General features: G+C 50.1%; 1 protein-coding gene across 7 annotated transcripts in view; it reads right to left on the reverse strand.

Annotated features, from left to right (window-relative positions):
- ATE1 (arginyltransferase 1) overlaps positions 1-14,623 on the reverse strand; it is a 99,253-nt gene that overhangs the window by 56,943 nt on the left and 27,687 nt on the right. For all 7 annotated transcript variants that reach the window (XM_075534827.1, XM_075534828.1, XM_075534824.1 and 4 more), the window contains 2 exons: positions 11,753-11,785; positions 1,295-1,476 (listed from right to left, as the gene is read on the reverse strand). In XM_075534827.1, coding sequence (XP_075390942.1) covers positions 1,295-1,476; positions 11,753-11,785 — 215 coding nt within the window. The remainder of the gene's footprint in view (positions 1-1,294; positions 1,477-11,752; positions 11,786-14,623) is intronic.

Here is a 14,623-nt window from a genome sequence, read left to right on the forward strand (position 1 = left end):
CACAACGCAGCGGCCAGTCAGATGGAAAAGATCAAACCGCAGCCCTTCTTTATCCAGTGGCCAGTCACACACCCAAAATTAATCAACCGCAGATTGCCCCAATCAAACTGCTGACTGACCAACTCTTCTACTTAACTAACTTAAAAAGGACACACACACAGTAAGCAAAGCAAATACTTTGTAAGTAGTTGATCCTCACTTGACAAATGTGGCCAGACACAAAGACCAGAAACCTAGACAGGAAAATAGGGACGGACGGATGGACGGGGACACACACACACACACACACACAGACACATGCACGTGTGCGTCCCCAACCTCCTTCCCTCCTCGACAAACAGCCCTGCTGTTGGGAGTCGACTGCATCCCAGTGGCACGACAGACAGGAGACTGCCCATAGGCCCACAGGCGATCCTCTCCCTTTAAGGAAGCAGATGGCCTCGTGGAGAGGCTGGTGGGTTCAAATTGCCATCCTCTGGTAAGCACCTGAATGCTTTAACCACGTGCAGCAGAGCGTCATTAAACATAAAGAGACACCGATCTTTTGGTGAAATAAGATGGGAATCTTCTCACCACTAGGACCACGCATCTACAAAGTTCTGTGTGATGCTGCCTGGCGCTGTAGCCAGAGACCAAGGGAATCACAAGCTGTCAGACGCCAGGGGCTCCGGGCCTGCTCCACACACTGCCACCCCGCTCCACTTCTTCACAGCGACTTCAGAACACGGCTCTAATTCATTGACACCAGTGTCCCCAAAGTGGGCCGTGCCACGTCCGCGGGGGCGGGGGGAGTTGGCACAATCAGATACTCACACTGTCTTCTGGGTTATGGGCCGTAAACAAACAGGCCTCGCTGCTGATTGGTTCCCCCCGCCCCCCTGAAAAAGGATGGGAGGGAAACTCTGCTTGGGAACCTGTGATTTCCACTTAGGTTCAACTCACTCCAGTTTTAATCCAGACCCTGGAGAGTCACCACACAAAAACGAGCATCAACAACGTGGAGAAACTGACATTCTGACAGAGAAGCTTGTCCAAGAAGCACTCTTACAGCAGAAGTGCCGCAAATCCAGGGCTTCTCATGCCCTCACCCGTGGGCCCCTTCGAGAGATGGAGCCTCCTCATGAAGTGGTGGCACCAGGTGGGAAGGTGGCAGGTACTCCCAAGTGTCACCGTGGGAGGAAGAGACGACTCAGACTGCACCTCCACCGCGGGCGGAGTGCCACCACCGAGTCACAAGAGCGAGAACAGATCTGAGTTCTAAGTGGCCCATCACGACCGCCAACTGCCACCTTACCTCAGTGCAGAGTAGACACCCAGCGACAGAAAGGAATAATCGGGATCGTAGTACAGGTACACGGACGACACGCAGGACGGGAGAATGTCGATCACCCCCACGGCAATGATCTTCCCGTCGAGCCAGTACTGCTGGTGGAAGGAGCCATAGCCACACTCGGGCCCATCCGGGGGCTTCTCGACCTGTAGAAGGTGGACACACCGACACCAACAGGCTGGCATGACTCTTGACATAAAAAAATCCCTCACATACGCATCTATTTTCCTCAGGCGAGGGGGCCCTAAAATTCCCTTTATGGCCATCACCTTCCCTGGTCAATCTCTGTTCAGGCTATAAAAAGTTTTCTCCAACCCAGCAAAAAAAGGAATTCGTTTCTTTTTTTCCATCTCAGAAAAGTCTTTTATAGGGCAGTCTATAACTATTAAATGTTATTTTTCTGTCCTCGATAGAGGCTAGTGAGGACACGGTGTGTGAAAGAAAGACGGAGACCATGGAGGAAGGGCTGGGTGACAAGGCAGAGCTGTCCCATCCTCTGGCCCTTCTGAGCCTGACACGGCCAGACCTTCAAATTGTTTCCCTCACAGCCAAGGAAGTAAGATGGCAACGGTTTCTAATGTATAAAAATGTGGGTGACCTCAAACACTACCCGAAGAGGGGAAACTCTAGGGAGGCTCAGAAGATGTGCGGTGAGCCCACTGAGGAGCCTGGCGCGGGAGACGGAATAAATAAGGCTCCTCAGCCTATGTCTCTGCACCTCCCACCAAAGGACTGGGTGGCATCGTGCAAAAAAGGGGGGGTAAAACACAAATAGAGGGGATTGGCCAGTTGTGCCATTCTTCTGGATATAAGACTGCCGTCCAGAAGCAGGGAGAGAGACTCCTGGGGCCATCAGGAAAGGACAGCCACCGAGGAGCATGCACAATGTCCCTGCACAGCGCCAAGGAGGCACAGCTGCAGAAAGCCTCCCTGGCCCACAGCGAGGGGCAGAGGCCAAGGGACTGCTTGACCGGAAGCTGAAGCTGCGGGGAAGCGCTACTGTGGAGCAATGATTTTAACCTGACTGCTTTCTGATCCTGACTTGTACCTTGGCCCAGGAAGTCCCCACAGCTGTGAGTATTGTAAGTTCTGTGGCTATGGTAACAGATTACTGAACCCAGGAAAAAAGCGTGTGCCACGGGACGCACAGGGTGTGGAGAATGTCTGACTTCTGCCTTGGGCGAGTGTGGTGCTGGCGCCTCCTTCGCCCTACTTAAGCTAGAGGGGCCAGAGAGGGGCGAGCGTCAGAGAAAACAACTTGTGAAGGCTCCTCTCCCAGGGCCCCCCACTTTTCCTGAGTTTTACCCCCAGGACCCCCACCTACCAGGCGTACATGGTGATATTAAAACAAAAACCTCCCCTCATGCTTCTGATAGCGGAGGGGCCAAAGGAAACCATCTTGTGTTGTTCTCTTTCACGAGGAGCAGAACCCAAGGGTGCCACCAGAGCCCCTGGACTATAGGCCCAGGCGTAGAGACCATCTGCAGGCGTCCACACTGAAATCAACGACAGTACACGGAGAAGAGCCAATTCTGCCAACATCAGAAGGAGCTCCTCTGCCCCACAGGAAGTGGAGGGCAGCTAGGCGGCACGCCGTGACCGCTTTTCAAAGAGGGCGTCTGAGTGGGGGGAGATATACCGTGGTCAAACCAGGTGGTCAAGGCGCCCGAGAGGGTGACAGCTCCTAAAACTGCCACTGTGGCCGTCAGGGTAATAAATACAACTCTAAAAGGGCTTGCACAAGCCATAGAAACAGACAAACATCCCTGCCCGAAACCCACTTGAGCATTCACGGACACACCGAGCACTCAGCTCGCACAAGTCGTTTCTCTGTCCCTGGAATCAGCCTGAGGAGCAGTGTGCAAGTGACACACAGAAGCATCAGCCAAAGGCTGGGGGAAGGACAGCAGCCTATCTGAACAACTTGTGAATGGCTAGCGGTCCTTTAGACTGCCAACGGGATCCAAGCCTAATCGCCCGCACAGGAAGTGAGACTGCTCCAACTGTGTCGCAAGAAGTAACAGACCTGTGTACATGTGACCAAATTTATGAAACCACCTTTGAAAGGTGAGCCCTGAGGCTCGGGGGAACAAAGCACTGCTTCATTAAAAATAAGCATGCGGGAAAGCAAGCATTACTCGGGCGGTGTGGAGATGAGACGGGAGCCTATCAAACATCAGGACACCTCCAAGTCCAGCGCTAATTAGGTGGCTTTGAAATGACTCTGAACTCTTCTTCCAGGATTCTACCTCGGTGTGTCATGCCAGCACTCAGGAAGTCGGTGTGTGTGTTCCTTCACTGATTTGAAAATGTGTTTTCTAAGGACACAGATCATCAAGTGAGAAATCAGTCAGTGCATTCTCAGTAAGTCATCAGCGCCCTGAAGGCCCTGAGTGAAAATCAACCCAAGTGGTGCTGTCATTTTTGTCATGGTTTTGTTTGACCTCTCACTGTGAACTGGGTGAAGGTGTCCAGAGCAGACCAACAGTGTGCGTGCAACAACTCATGTGCATGTTGTTTTAACTCAGCCACTGCAACCTCATCAGTGTATTACTGTTTCTGTTCCCCCTCCTTTCCTGACCTACTGAACTCTGATGGGGCTAGATGCTGCCCTTGGGGTCCTGCATGGTTGCTGGCTCTAACCTGTGGGGTGTGCTCACTCCCAGATCTGGAGGTTGGCCAAGGGCCCTAATCTAAGGGTACCACCTGTCTCTAACCCATCAGTAAGCCCAGTCTGACTTGGACTTCTGTCCCACCTTTTTCTCGCACTCTGTTCAGGAGCTTCTAGAGGAATCCCTTTCATAGCCATTGGTAGTAGAAACAGGCACCATCTAGTTGTTCTGGCCCCGGGGCTATGGAGACTGATGTGTGTATGGTCCACTAGTCCTCAGGGCTAGCTGCTTCCACATGTCTTTCAATTGTCATTACTCTTCTTTCAGGAGAGACTAAAAAGATGCTCCTCCTTAGATGGCCAGCTCACTTGTTTCTCTGACCCCCGTCGCCTCACCAAATTCAGATGCAGAACCTTGTCTTGGTGAACTACGACATTCATGTCTCCAAGACAGCAGCCCTGAGCTCCTGGGCCCAGTGAGTCAGTCAAGGATGTGGTTTGGGTTTGTTTTTACCTTTTCTTCAAAAAAGAAATTTTATTGTGAGTTAAGTGAGAGCTTACCAAGCAGATCATTTATGTGTTCAACAGCTTACCAAACCTCCCAGTGCTGACCCTGCTTCTCTGGGTGTACTTTCAAATGGCAATTATCTGCTCTGAATACTGTGTTCATACTTCCTTCTCATGCCCCGGCCCTCCCACCAAAGACCCTGTTCCATATCCATCTCTGGCCGGTTCCAGCGAATCTGCCCCACGACTGACATTACTCCTGGCACTTAGGTCCTGTGATAGCCTGGCCGGCCTTCCCCATTCAAAGTTCTCTACAAAGACTGGCCTGCCTTACACCGCAGGAAGGAGGAGTACGCTGTTATCAAGGATCCAGTGGCCCCCAGCCCACAACGTTTCACAAGGGAAGACATGGGAGTCCATAGGGCTGAAGTAGTGCAAAGATTACAGAGCCGGCATGGTACAGATGGGCTCACCGACCAGCCTCCTCGTCCCTGGGCCACCCGTATTTTTAGGAGGTCATGTGGGCAGTAACTCATCAAACATCGTTCCAATAAATTCCCTTTACAAAGATCCCAAGTACACCCAAGGCAGGAAATTGAACAACACCATTAAAGGCAATGTCTCGGTGCTCTTTCTCCTCCCCTGGAACCGAGCTTGCTGTACTCCCTATTTCTGTCCTATCTTGTTGGCAATTAAGATGGGAGGGGGCCTCAAAAGGCTCGTGGGAAAATGGAAATGAGGAGATACTGGAGTCTCCTACACAGTTCTTCTTCGCAGCCCACTCTCTCTGAGGAAGGGCGTCCTCCTCTTCTCCCTCTCAGGCCCCAGCTGGCTGACCTCAGAGAAGCCAGATTTCACAATGGAAGAGGCTCCCGGGAAAGGCAGATAAGAAGCCATTTCTCTCAATGCACATCTGGCCATTGTGGGTGAATTTGGATCTGCTGATCTCAGTTGAGGGAGCCCTGGTGGTGCTGCGGGTCAGGCACTGGGCTGCTAACCACCAGTGGTGGCAGTTCAAACCCACCAGCCACTCTATGGGAAAAAGTTGAGGCTGCCTGCTCCCACAAAGAGCTGGAGTCGTGAAAATCCTTTATTGGGATACTCTGAATTGGAATCAAATCAATGAGAGTGGATTTGGTAAGTCAGTTGTTGATACATTAATGGTCTCTCAAGTGGTAGGTAGTAGGTGTTGAGAATGCCAGGGCTCCTATGTCACTCATTTCTGGCTCCAAAACTCCGGAAACATGAGTGCCGATCCGGTTTATAGGAGTAGAAAGCCTCCTCTTTGTCCTTTGGAGCAGCCTGTGGGTTCCAACTGCTGACCTTGAGAACAGAAACCCACCATGCCACCAAGGATCATTTTCAGTTCCCATAGAACCTCTGGAAAACACCCCACACACTCCTGAGAGAAGACGGGGAAAGAGGTCAATAAATCTCGTGTTCCATCTGGAGAAGCCTGTGCTAAGGCCTTGGGAACCCCGAGGGTTGAAGCACCGCACTTTTAAGATCCGCTGATACACATCGATTTTAAAAATAAGTAGAGGAGGAGCCAAGTAGCCTGGCAGTGCCATGGTCAAGCACCCAGATGTGAACCAAAGGCTCAGTGGTTCAAACTCACCCGCCGCTCCAAAGGAGAACCACGTAACAGTCTGCTTCCAGAAAGACTTACAGGCTAGGAAGCCCTAGGGGGCAGTTCTACTCGGTCCTCTAGGGTCACCGTGGGCAGTAACAACTGGAGGGCAGCAGGAAGGGGGCCCATGGACTGCACAGTGCAGGCAGAATGGGGGTGGGGGGCGAGTATAGCTCGTGGATTGCTTCCCGAGTCCGAACTCCTCTGTCCACTCTCTGGCTGTTCCATCTTCACCAGACGGTCACTGAACATCTTTTAAAAGTGCCACTATCTGCCTCTTTGAAGCAGGAATCAGCCCCTTGCGCAGGCTCAGTGGTCACTGGGAAAAACCAATGGCAGAGTCCAAATAAGGGAGTCTCTGCTGGTGGTGGGCAACGCTGGGCCCGGCTGGGCTTTTCCATGTGAAGGCTCTGGAGAGCACACACACAGCCTCAGGGACTGTTCCTAAGAAGTCAGATGCCTTCAAGCAAAAGTGGATCACACTACCAGCAGCTATCTTCACTACCCTCCTTGTACGTAAACCAAGGGTGCAACTAGGAGTTATGAGAGTTTTTCTTCTTCAGTCTGCAGTTAGTACCAGCGGTGGATAGTGAGAAAAACGAGTTAGCAACGCTCTTTTTCAAAAGTTCCTCCAGTGCCGGGACCTGGCTGATAATAGGAAACACATCATCCAGCTCACCCTGAGCTGTACAAAAGAAACGGTCGGCAGGGCAGCTACCACGACTGCGGTGATTAATGGGCGCTGCAGTGTGGTGCCCCAGCACTGTGGGCAAGTGACATCAGCATTAATAGGCCCGGCCTGGCTTCTAGCCAAACTGCTCCCCAAGTGAGTGCCGGCTGACTGTGATAAAGTGCACCTCTCTCCCGAGCCCTTGCCTCCCCAAGCCTCAGTAATGCCTCTAACAAGCCCCGTCAGGGCTCACAGGGCCAAGGCCAGGGCCAGGGCCAGGCGGGTCAAGTGGAAGGCCCCTGAGCCAGCACTAGAGGGGATGGGACAGGCTGAGAGTAGCTGCAGCTGGAGCAGGGGCTGCTCCTCTCTCAGAACTCCAGGAGGAAGACCCCTCCCTCCTAGCCCTGGTCGGATAAATGCCCTACAGGCACGCCACTCTACCAGAAGCCTCAACCCAAGGGGCCTGCATCAAACCTATCGGCTCAGCAAACCTAGCTTCCCTGAGACATGACACTCCACAAGCCAGCCTCCTGCCAAAGACAGCATCGCTTGCTCCACCCCGCTACCCACCATCGTCCTGTGCCACGGCTTTTGGTTCTGTGGCTGCCACTCCTCTGCCTTTTCTCTTTCTGTCTCCTGGATCTAAAAGGTTCAGTACACAGGGGTTTGGGGGTCCAGAGAGCACACCCTACTCCTGGCTCTTCCTTCTTGAAGGTATTGAGACCCCTTCTGCTTCTGAGATGGTGCAGTTCACACCCAGCAGAAGGGCAGAACTGACCTTAGAGCTCCAAGGTTTCACCATCACCATTAACCCTGTTAACTCCCTCACCACTGAATCACACAAACTATCAGCACTTTTCACCATCTCCTCTTCCTTCCAAAGACCCATTTTTCCACCTGGTATAACGCTTCTCAGGTTTACCCACACTTTCATTTCTAGCAGCAGTTTGATTCGCTTTACCACTGTATAGGATTCCATCATGTTTCTATGTCTTCTTGGGTTAAAATGTCTATTCAGTCTTTCGCCAATATTTTAAACTATTGTAGCACTGAGTTATAAGAGTTCTTGGTATTGGTTTCTAATTTAATTCTATTTTGGTCAGAGGAGATTTTAGTCCTTTTAACTTTATTAAGATTTATATAATGGCCCTGCCTGTGCTGTCTTGGTGAGTGCTCCCTATGTACTTGGAAATAGGGATTTTTTATTTCGGTTGTTGTATATAGCATTCTATCTATGTCAATTAAGTTGATAGATAGTGTGAAGTCTCTATCTCTTCTAATTGTTTTGTCTCCTTGTTTTCTCTATTACTGAGCACTGTGTCCGTCTCCAAGTGTAACTGTGGATTTGTCTCTGTGTATTCTGCAGTACACATACATGTCGAATGACTGTGGATTGATGGGAGGGACTGCTCTCTCCGTCATCGTGAAACGCCCCCCTTTCTTTCTGGTAACGTCTCTGTACTGAAGCCTTCTCTGTCGGATACTCGTGTGACCGCGCCACCTTTTCGCAGCAGTAGGTTTGCAAGGTACTCTCTCCCCTTCGAGGTTTAATCTATGCCTGTTCTCTGTACGTAAGGTGGAGTTTGCATTTTAAAAAAAACTAATCTGAAATTACGTCTCGAATTTGAAAGCGTGGCTCCTAAGGCACTCAACAGCTACCTATGACCAAGGCTTCCATTTCTGTGAGACACACACACAGAGCACTTCCGTGCTGCAGACAGTTTGTGTCTAGTCCACTTATATTTAATGTGACATCGCTCCCTGTAGTTCAATTTAAGTCTAATTTTGTTTCTTTGTGCGTTTTGTTTGTTTCTACCTGCTCTTTGTGCCTGTGTCTCGGCCTGCCTCGACTGCAATTTTAGTGTGCCATTCTATCTTACCCACGCGGAGCCCTGGAGGGGTGACCGGCCACAGAGTCCGCAGTGCGAGACTAGCAGCCACTCCAGGAGAGACGCGGGCTTTCTGCTTCCTTAAAGGACAACCGTCTCAGAAGCGCACAGGGCACTTCTAGGGCAGAACTGCTCCTGCAACTTTCTGCGGTGGTTCACGGGAGTAGAAAGCCCCGTCTTTCTCCCCCGAAGCAGCTGGTGCTTCCGAACTTCGGGCCCCACGTGTCCACTGCCACCAGAAGGACTGCTGGCAGTGAGACAGCGAGAGACCTAAGTGACACGTGCTGACGTCTTCCCACAGTCCTGCGCATCCACTGCTGACAAGACTTCAGCAGATGGGCATTTCCATGACGAAAGGTCATAGGCACATGGAGAAACCCACGAGCACCAGACAAGACACACAAGCACCCGCCTCCAGCAGGGGGTGAAGAGCTTCATCCCCTCAGCCCCCGAGACGGCAATGGTGAGGCTGCACCCACATTAATGGCTGGCCAGGTTTGACTCGGAAGAGAATTCCAAGCATCTTCTGTTCTCTGACATAGAATCCCTTGTATTTACCTATGTCTAATTGGAGACATCTGTACGTGGTGCCACACAAACTGTGGTGCAGGCTCAGGAGACATCAATAAAACCGTTTGCAGGGGACAGGCTCAGTGTAGAGGGCTGAGCGTATGCATCAGCCACCTCCGAGCCACCCACAATTAGGGGCACCCGCTGCCTGGCTTGAGGTGATAAAGGCTCTTTTCTCATAAAGCGTAATGAGCTCCATTAGTCTGGAGCTTACAGGAATGTAACAGGGTCAGCCCCATGGAGAGTTACTGCGCCTCCACACATGGCTCTGCTCAAACGACATGGATCGCATTACTGATGTAATTACTATAACCTGACAATTTCATTAGAGTCAGGTGGCAGTTAACCGTTTAGGGCTTAACAACAAAGGGACGACAAGGACATGGCATGCATGGCCCAGGCACTGTCGTTAGTTTTGGGTTTTTCCCCGAAAGGTAAAATAAAATTTCACATATCCTTTGTTTTTGCATGCAAGTCTCGGTTAGGGTATTTTCTGCTCGCTGTCAGGATTACCATCCTGTCCCTCCAAATCGGGGGAGGTATCTGGGTCTGTATCATACTTGTCATCTTCCTTCTCCAGCTCAAACATCAGACAACATGAAGGACGTTTCCCCAAAGTCTCCCACCTTGGCTGTGCTTTGCTCCGAGCTCAGTGCTGCTGTGGCAGTCCCAGGGACAGCCACCAGGAGCTAAGCATCAGCTGGCCACTGTGAACTGCCAGCAAGAAAGGCAGCAGCAGGCACCACTCAAGGTGTGTCCCACCAGGAAAAGAGGGGGGCCACGGGTAGCTCTCAAATTTATTGTCTCCTCCCCCATGTCCATCAGGTCAGTAAGAAGAAAGGTCCATCTAGACAAGTTAAAAGACAAGCCCAGATTGTTAAATAGCAAGTCCAGAGCAGACAGGAAAGGACCGAAATTATCCCTGAACTTGAATGGTGACACTTTCCCTTCTATTTCCTTTGTAGGGTGAGGACATTTTAATAAGGTGTATGGAACCCTGAAGAAGGATTGGTAAGCTGGATTTAAAAGAGAGCCAATCTCAGAACAAAGTGGGGAGGAGCCCACAATCAAAGTAGAACCTGACGTGGCCTCGGGGTCCCTGTGCTAAGACCCTCAAAGACCCACAAAACATTAGTTTCCGCATCAATGTCCCAATATGCAAGAGTAGTAAAATGTAATTTAAGAAAACACTGGTTCGGCTTATGTAAAAGCGGGCATGTTATTGTCAGCTCCTGTGCTGTAACTGCATGAAGGGGAGGGGAACCACCTCAACTCAAGAACGACTCCTACGGGAAGAGCTAGACGTACCACCTCCTCTCTCCCGTCTCTTAGCCCATTGTGACACCAAACACCCCTCCCACAACACGTTCTACTTCTCTGCTGGGTTAAATTAACTCATTGCAATGGCCACAGAAAACTCTAGACCCTACATACTCAGTCACGAGCTGACTGGGGAAGTAGCAGGTTGTGATCCAGCATCAGGAAGCATGTACGTGAAACCTCTCTTCTTCAATGCAAGGCAGCCCGCAGCCACTCTGGGCTCTTCTCAGGAAGGGCTCCTCTCTCAAGACAAGCCCTGAGGACAAGCTCTCTCTCAGCCTTCAGCTTCTCAGTGCCTGAGCGAGGCAAGTGTTACAAAGCTCCTCAACTCAGCCAATGATACCTAAAGGAACCACTTTGCCAGGGAGGTGCTCCGCAATCTCACTCAGGAAGTTGGCACATCCACTGGAGTCACCCTGCTCTGTGGTCCAAGAAGCCCTGTGCCATCTCACCCTCGTCTCCTGGTTCTACTGCTGTCTCTGATTTTACAGCTCCTCTTTGTCTCATGGTCGATGAGATGCGCAGTGCAAGACCCTTGGTCGAAAGGATGTGTTCCACTCCTGGCTCTTCTGATAGTAGTGAGATCCCTTAGCTCTGGATTGGCCCTCTTTTAAGCATAGCAGGATAGCAAAACTGACCCAATCCCCTCATCAGGGTTCTGTGCAACTGATCTACATCATGAGAAATAGTGTCCAATGCCCTTGGTGGACCACCAGCGCTTTATTTACATAGTCCCATCCAATAATGTGGGAGCTACAGACTAATAATAAACAAGTCTATAAGGAGAACAACAAAACTAGTGAGAAAAGCATACCTTTAGAATAGTCCATCACGGCAACAAATGTACAAATGTGCTTGACATGATGGATGGATGGATTGTGGCAAGAGTTATATGAGCCAATAAAATGATTTTTTTTAAAAAAGAATCCATCACTTCAGATCAAAAGGCAAGACAAAGGTTGGAAGGGATAAGAAAAGATGAGGAACAGAAACCAGAAGCACAGAGTGGAAGTGAAGTGATGGTACATCTGTGAGAAAAGCAATCAGTGATGTGAAACAAAACATGTAAGCCTTCACACAGTTAACAATAAAAAGCATTAAAAAAATTTTAAAAGGCCTGGCCCACTCAAAGGATCACTCATAAATTATCTAAGAAATGGCCAATAGATCGACAGTGACATTCCATTAGTAATTCTAGTCCGGAGGTTCGTGAGGAAGTTCTTACCTCCAAAGGTGAGCTGCACAGGAATCTTGTGAACTTCAGGAGTGAATTTTCATCAAATTAATTTCACCCAATAAATGGGCATTTTCACCCAAGAAATGATCAGCCAAAGGGGACAGGAGGAAACAAACAAACAAACAAACATTACATAAACTTTCCAATAAGAAGACCTAAAGCAAATAAGTTAGTCTCCACAAAATCAATATTCTCATCCATATACAACTGCTTGAATTAATTTAAACAGCTCTGAAATGTGTATAAAAGCAAGTAAGAGGCAATAAACTAGACCCAAATATCTCATTCTTTACAATTTAATGTCCTAATCCCGCCATAATCAAGCACCTGCCAAGGGAACAGTTAGTATGTCCTGGCCCGATGTGCCACCCCAACACTGAGGGAAGGCAAAGCAAGGGTGCAGCTATAAGCCCCAGCCCGGGGGAGAAAGGCGAACATGTTGAGAGGCTGGCGGGGAAGGGGTCTTCATGACTGCCCTGGGCGTTACAATCAGGCGCGTGGGCCTCTGCTTGCCCCACTCGCCCTCTTCGCCTGGGTCTACTTGCATGCTTCCTTCTCTGCTGCAGAAGCCCACGCCAGGCTGCTGGAATGTCACCTGACACTGAGTGTTGGGCCGGTTTCTCTTAGCTTTTCAATGAAGAAATCTACACTTTCTCTCGGGGAAGGGAGCAAGTACACATGACAGCAAATTACAGCTCGACCTGAAATGAAGGCCGTCAAGTCACCTCATACAGAACGCATGACAGCAATTTCTAATGTTTCCTTCTCCAACGTTATTTACCAACTCAACGTTTCCAGTCCTCCGAGACTGACTATCATAATCAAAGACCAAGTAGCAAAAACACTCACTCTTTCTAAATGGAAATTAATGACAACGAGATGCCATTGGAGGACTAAACATTTCCAAGCCCGCCCCCCCTCCCCCTAGAACTGCTGCTCCCCAGCCAAGCTAGCTAAGTCCTCCCGGGGAATAGAAGTCATTTGGATTCCCTGTCAAGAGTTACACACAGGGATACTGATCGGTGAAATGAGAGCAGGCCTGCCTTGAGAACGGTGTGGGGAAGAGGAAGAGCAGAGAGTACCCGGGTCCCGCGCTGTCACACTGCTCACGGCAGATGAACGCAGTGAGCTGCGGGCCCACGAACTGCGTTTGGGACACTCTCCACGTAGCGACAGTGTCAAGTGTACAAAACAGAGTGGCCACCACCCCACCCCAACCCCAGACCCCATCGCTGCAGCAAAGATAGCATTAGCGGGTGGCAAAGCCATGCGATTTGCAAGTATCGTTTAGATGCTACATGATAAGGGATTCTGCGGGAGACATCTGAGAGTGCTTTCCAAATTTGAGTCTTATCAATCAGCAATTCAATGACAGGGACTGTTTACAGGAAACTTTCTGAAAGTGCAGGCTATACCAAAATATCCAATTTTCATCATGTTAACAGGACACGAATAATTTCTTTGAAATGACATTTTAACTGCTGTGGGCTTCCATTCAGGTCACCGGCAGCCCCAGGCAAGACCACCCCGCCCTCCCTACCCTGGCACACAGTGCTCCTTCAAAGGCCAGCCAACGTGACATGGGAGAAAGGAGGCCTGAGGGGCTTTTAATGGCAACATGAGAAAGCTGGCTTCTTTGGGGTCTTTATGCTTGTCCCCAATATGTACATTCCAGCCATTTCATACATGCTATAGGTCTGACTCTAGAGACGGTGTCATTCAGCAGTAACTCATGTAGCCGCTCAGATGGGAAAAGCAAGTACACCTAGACTTCTCCAAGAACACCTGGCTCCCTTCGAGTGTCAGGGACGGACAGTCTTATTTGTTGGTGGCGTGTGCAGCATCCGAATCATGGCCATTTCAAAACACACCAAAAAATGCCTGTCCTGTTTGAAGCTGCCTAAGAGTGAAAGGCATAAATAAAAGCTCCTGTCCCCGAAGCAGTAAAAACGGAACAACAGATCACAAGCCACATTCACAGTCCTGCTCATGGCGCACAGAAAGGATTCCACAACCGGCTCCTCCTCGATGAGTGGAGCCGAGAAACTCTGTGCTGTTTCATTTCACTGCAGCTAATTACTGGGTAGGTTCTTTCACGATGAAATTACCCATATTACGCTCAATCCAGATGGAAATACTTTGAAAATAAAAAGCATCAAAAAGCAAATGGGAATGCAAAAGACATTTCCTACACCCACTGATGTTCTAGCAAACCGCACCATGATGTCTGGTCGGTATTGTAAAAGATTAATTTTTATGAACTCTATGGCCAGGGCTGGCAGCGTGCATGAATAGTTCGTTTCCAGTATGGCGAGGTTACGCTCTTCAACAAGTCATGTCTGGCCTTCCTGCAACACCAATGGCCATCGAGTCCATTCCAACCCACAGTAACTTCACGGGGGGCTTTCCACACTGTAACTCTTTACGAGAGCAGATAGCATCAGCGCTCTCCCTCTGAGCGGCTGGTGGTTTTGAACTGAAGACCCTGTGCTTAGCAGCCCAGTGCCTAATCTGCAGCACCACCAGGGCTCCTTTCAGCCAGTCAGCTCAGAGAATGCTTCTGTATTCAAGAGGCTTACACATGGCATTGAGAAGACTTAAGATGCCAGGTTTCACAAAATATTGTGCTGGCCTCCCAAACAGGAATGAAGTCGCCAGCTCAGCAGTAACTGGGAGTAACCATCGCCATAGCCAGCCTGCCTGCCTGCCTCCCTCCTTCTCCCTCCCTCCCGCTCTTGATGGACTTTAAAGGCTGCAGCTAGAAGGACCTTTTTAGGCACCAGATCAGCAGTCGGAGCTGGAGGGTCCAGCCCCTTGCCTACAGACCCTTTAGAAACTGTCCTGTGGCGAGGGCCCTCT

Source organism: Tenrec ecaudatus, chromosome 16 (genome assembly GCF_050624435.1).
Source record: "Tenrec ecaudatus isolate mTenEca1 chromosome 16, mTenEca1.hap1, whole genome shotgun sequence".
Classification (NCBI taxonomy): domain Eukaryota; kingdom Metazoa; phylum Chordata; class Mammalia; order Afrosoricida; family Tenrecidae; genus Tenrec; species Tenrec ecaudatus.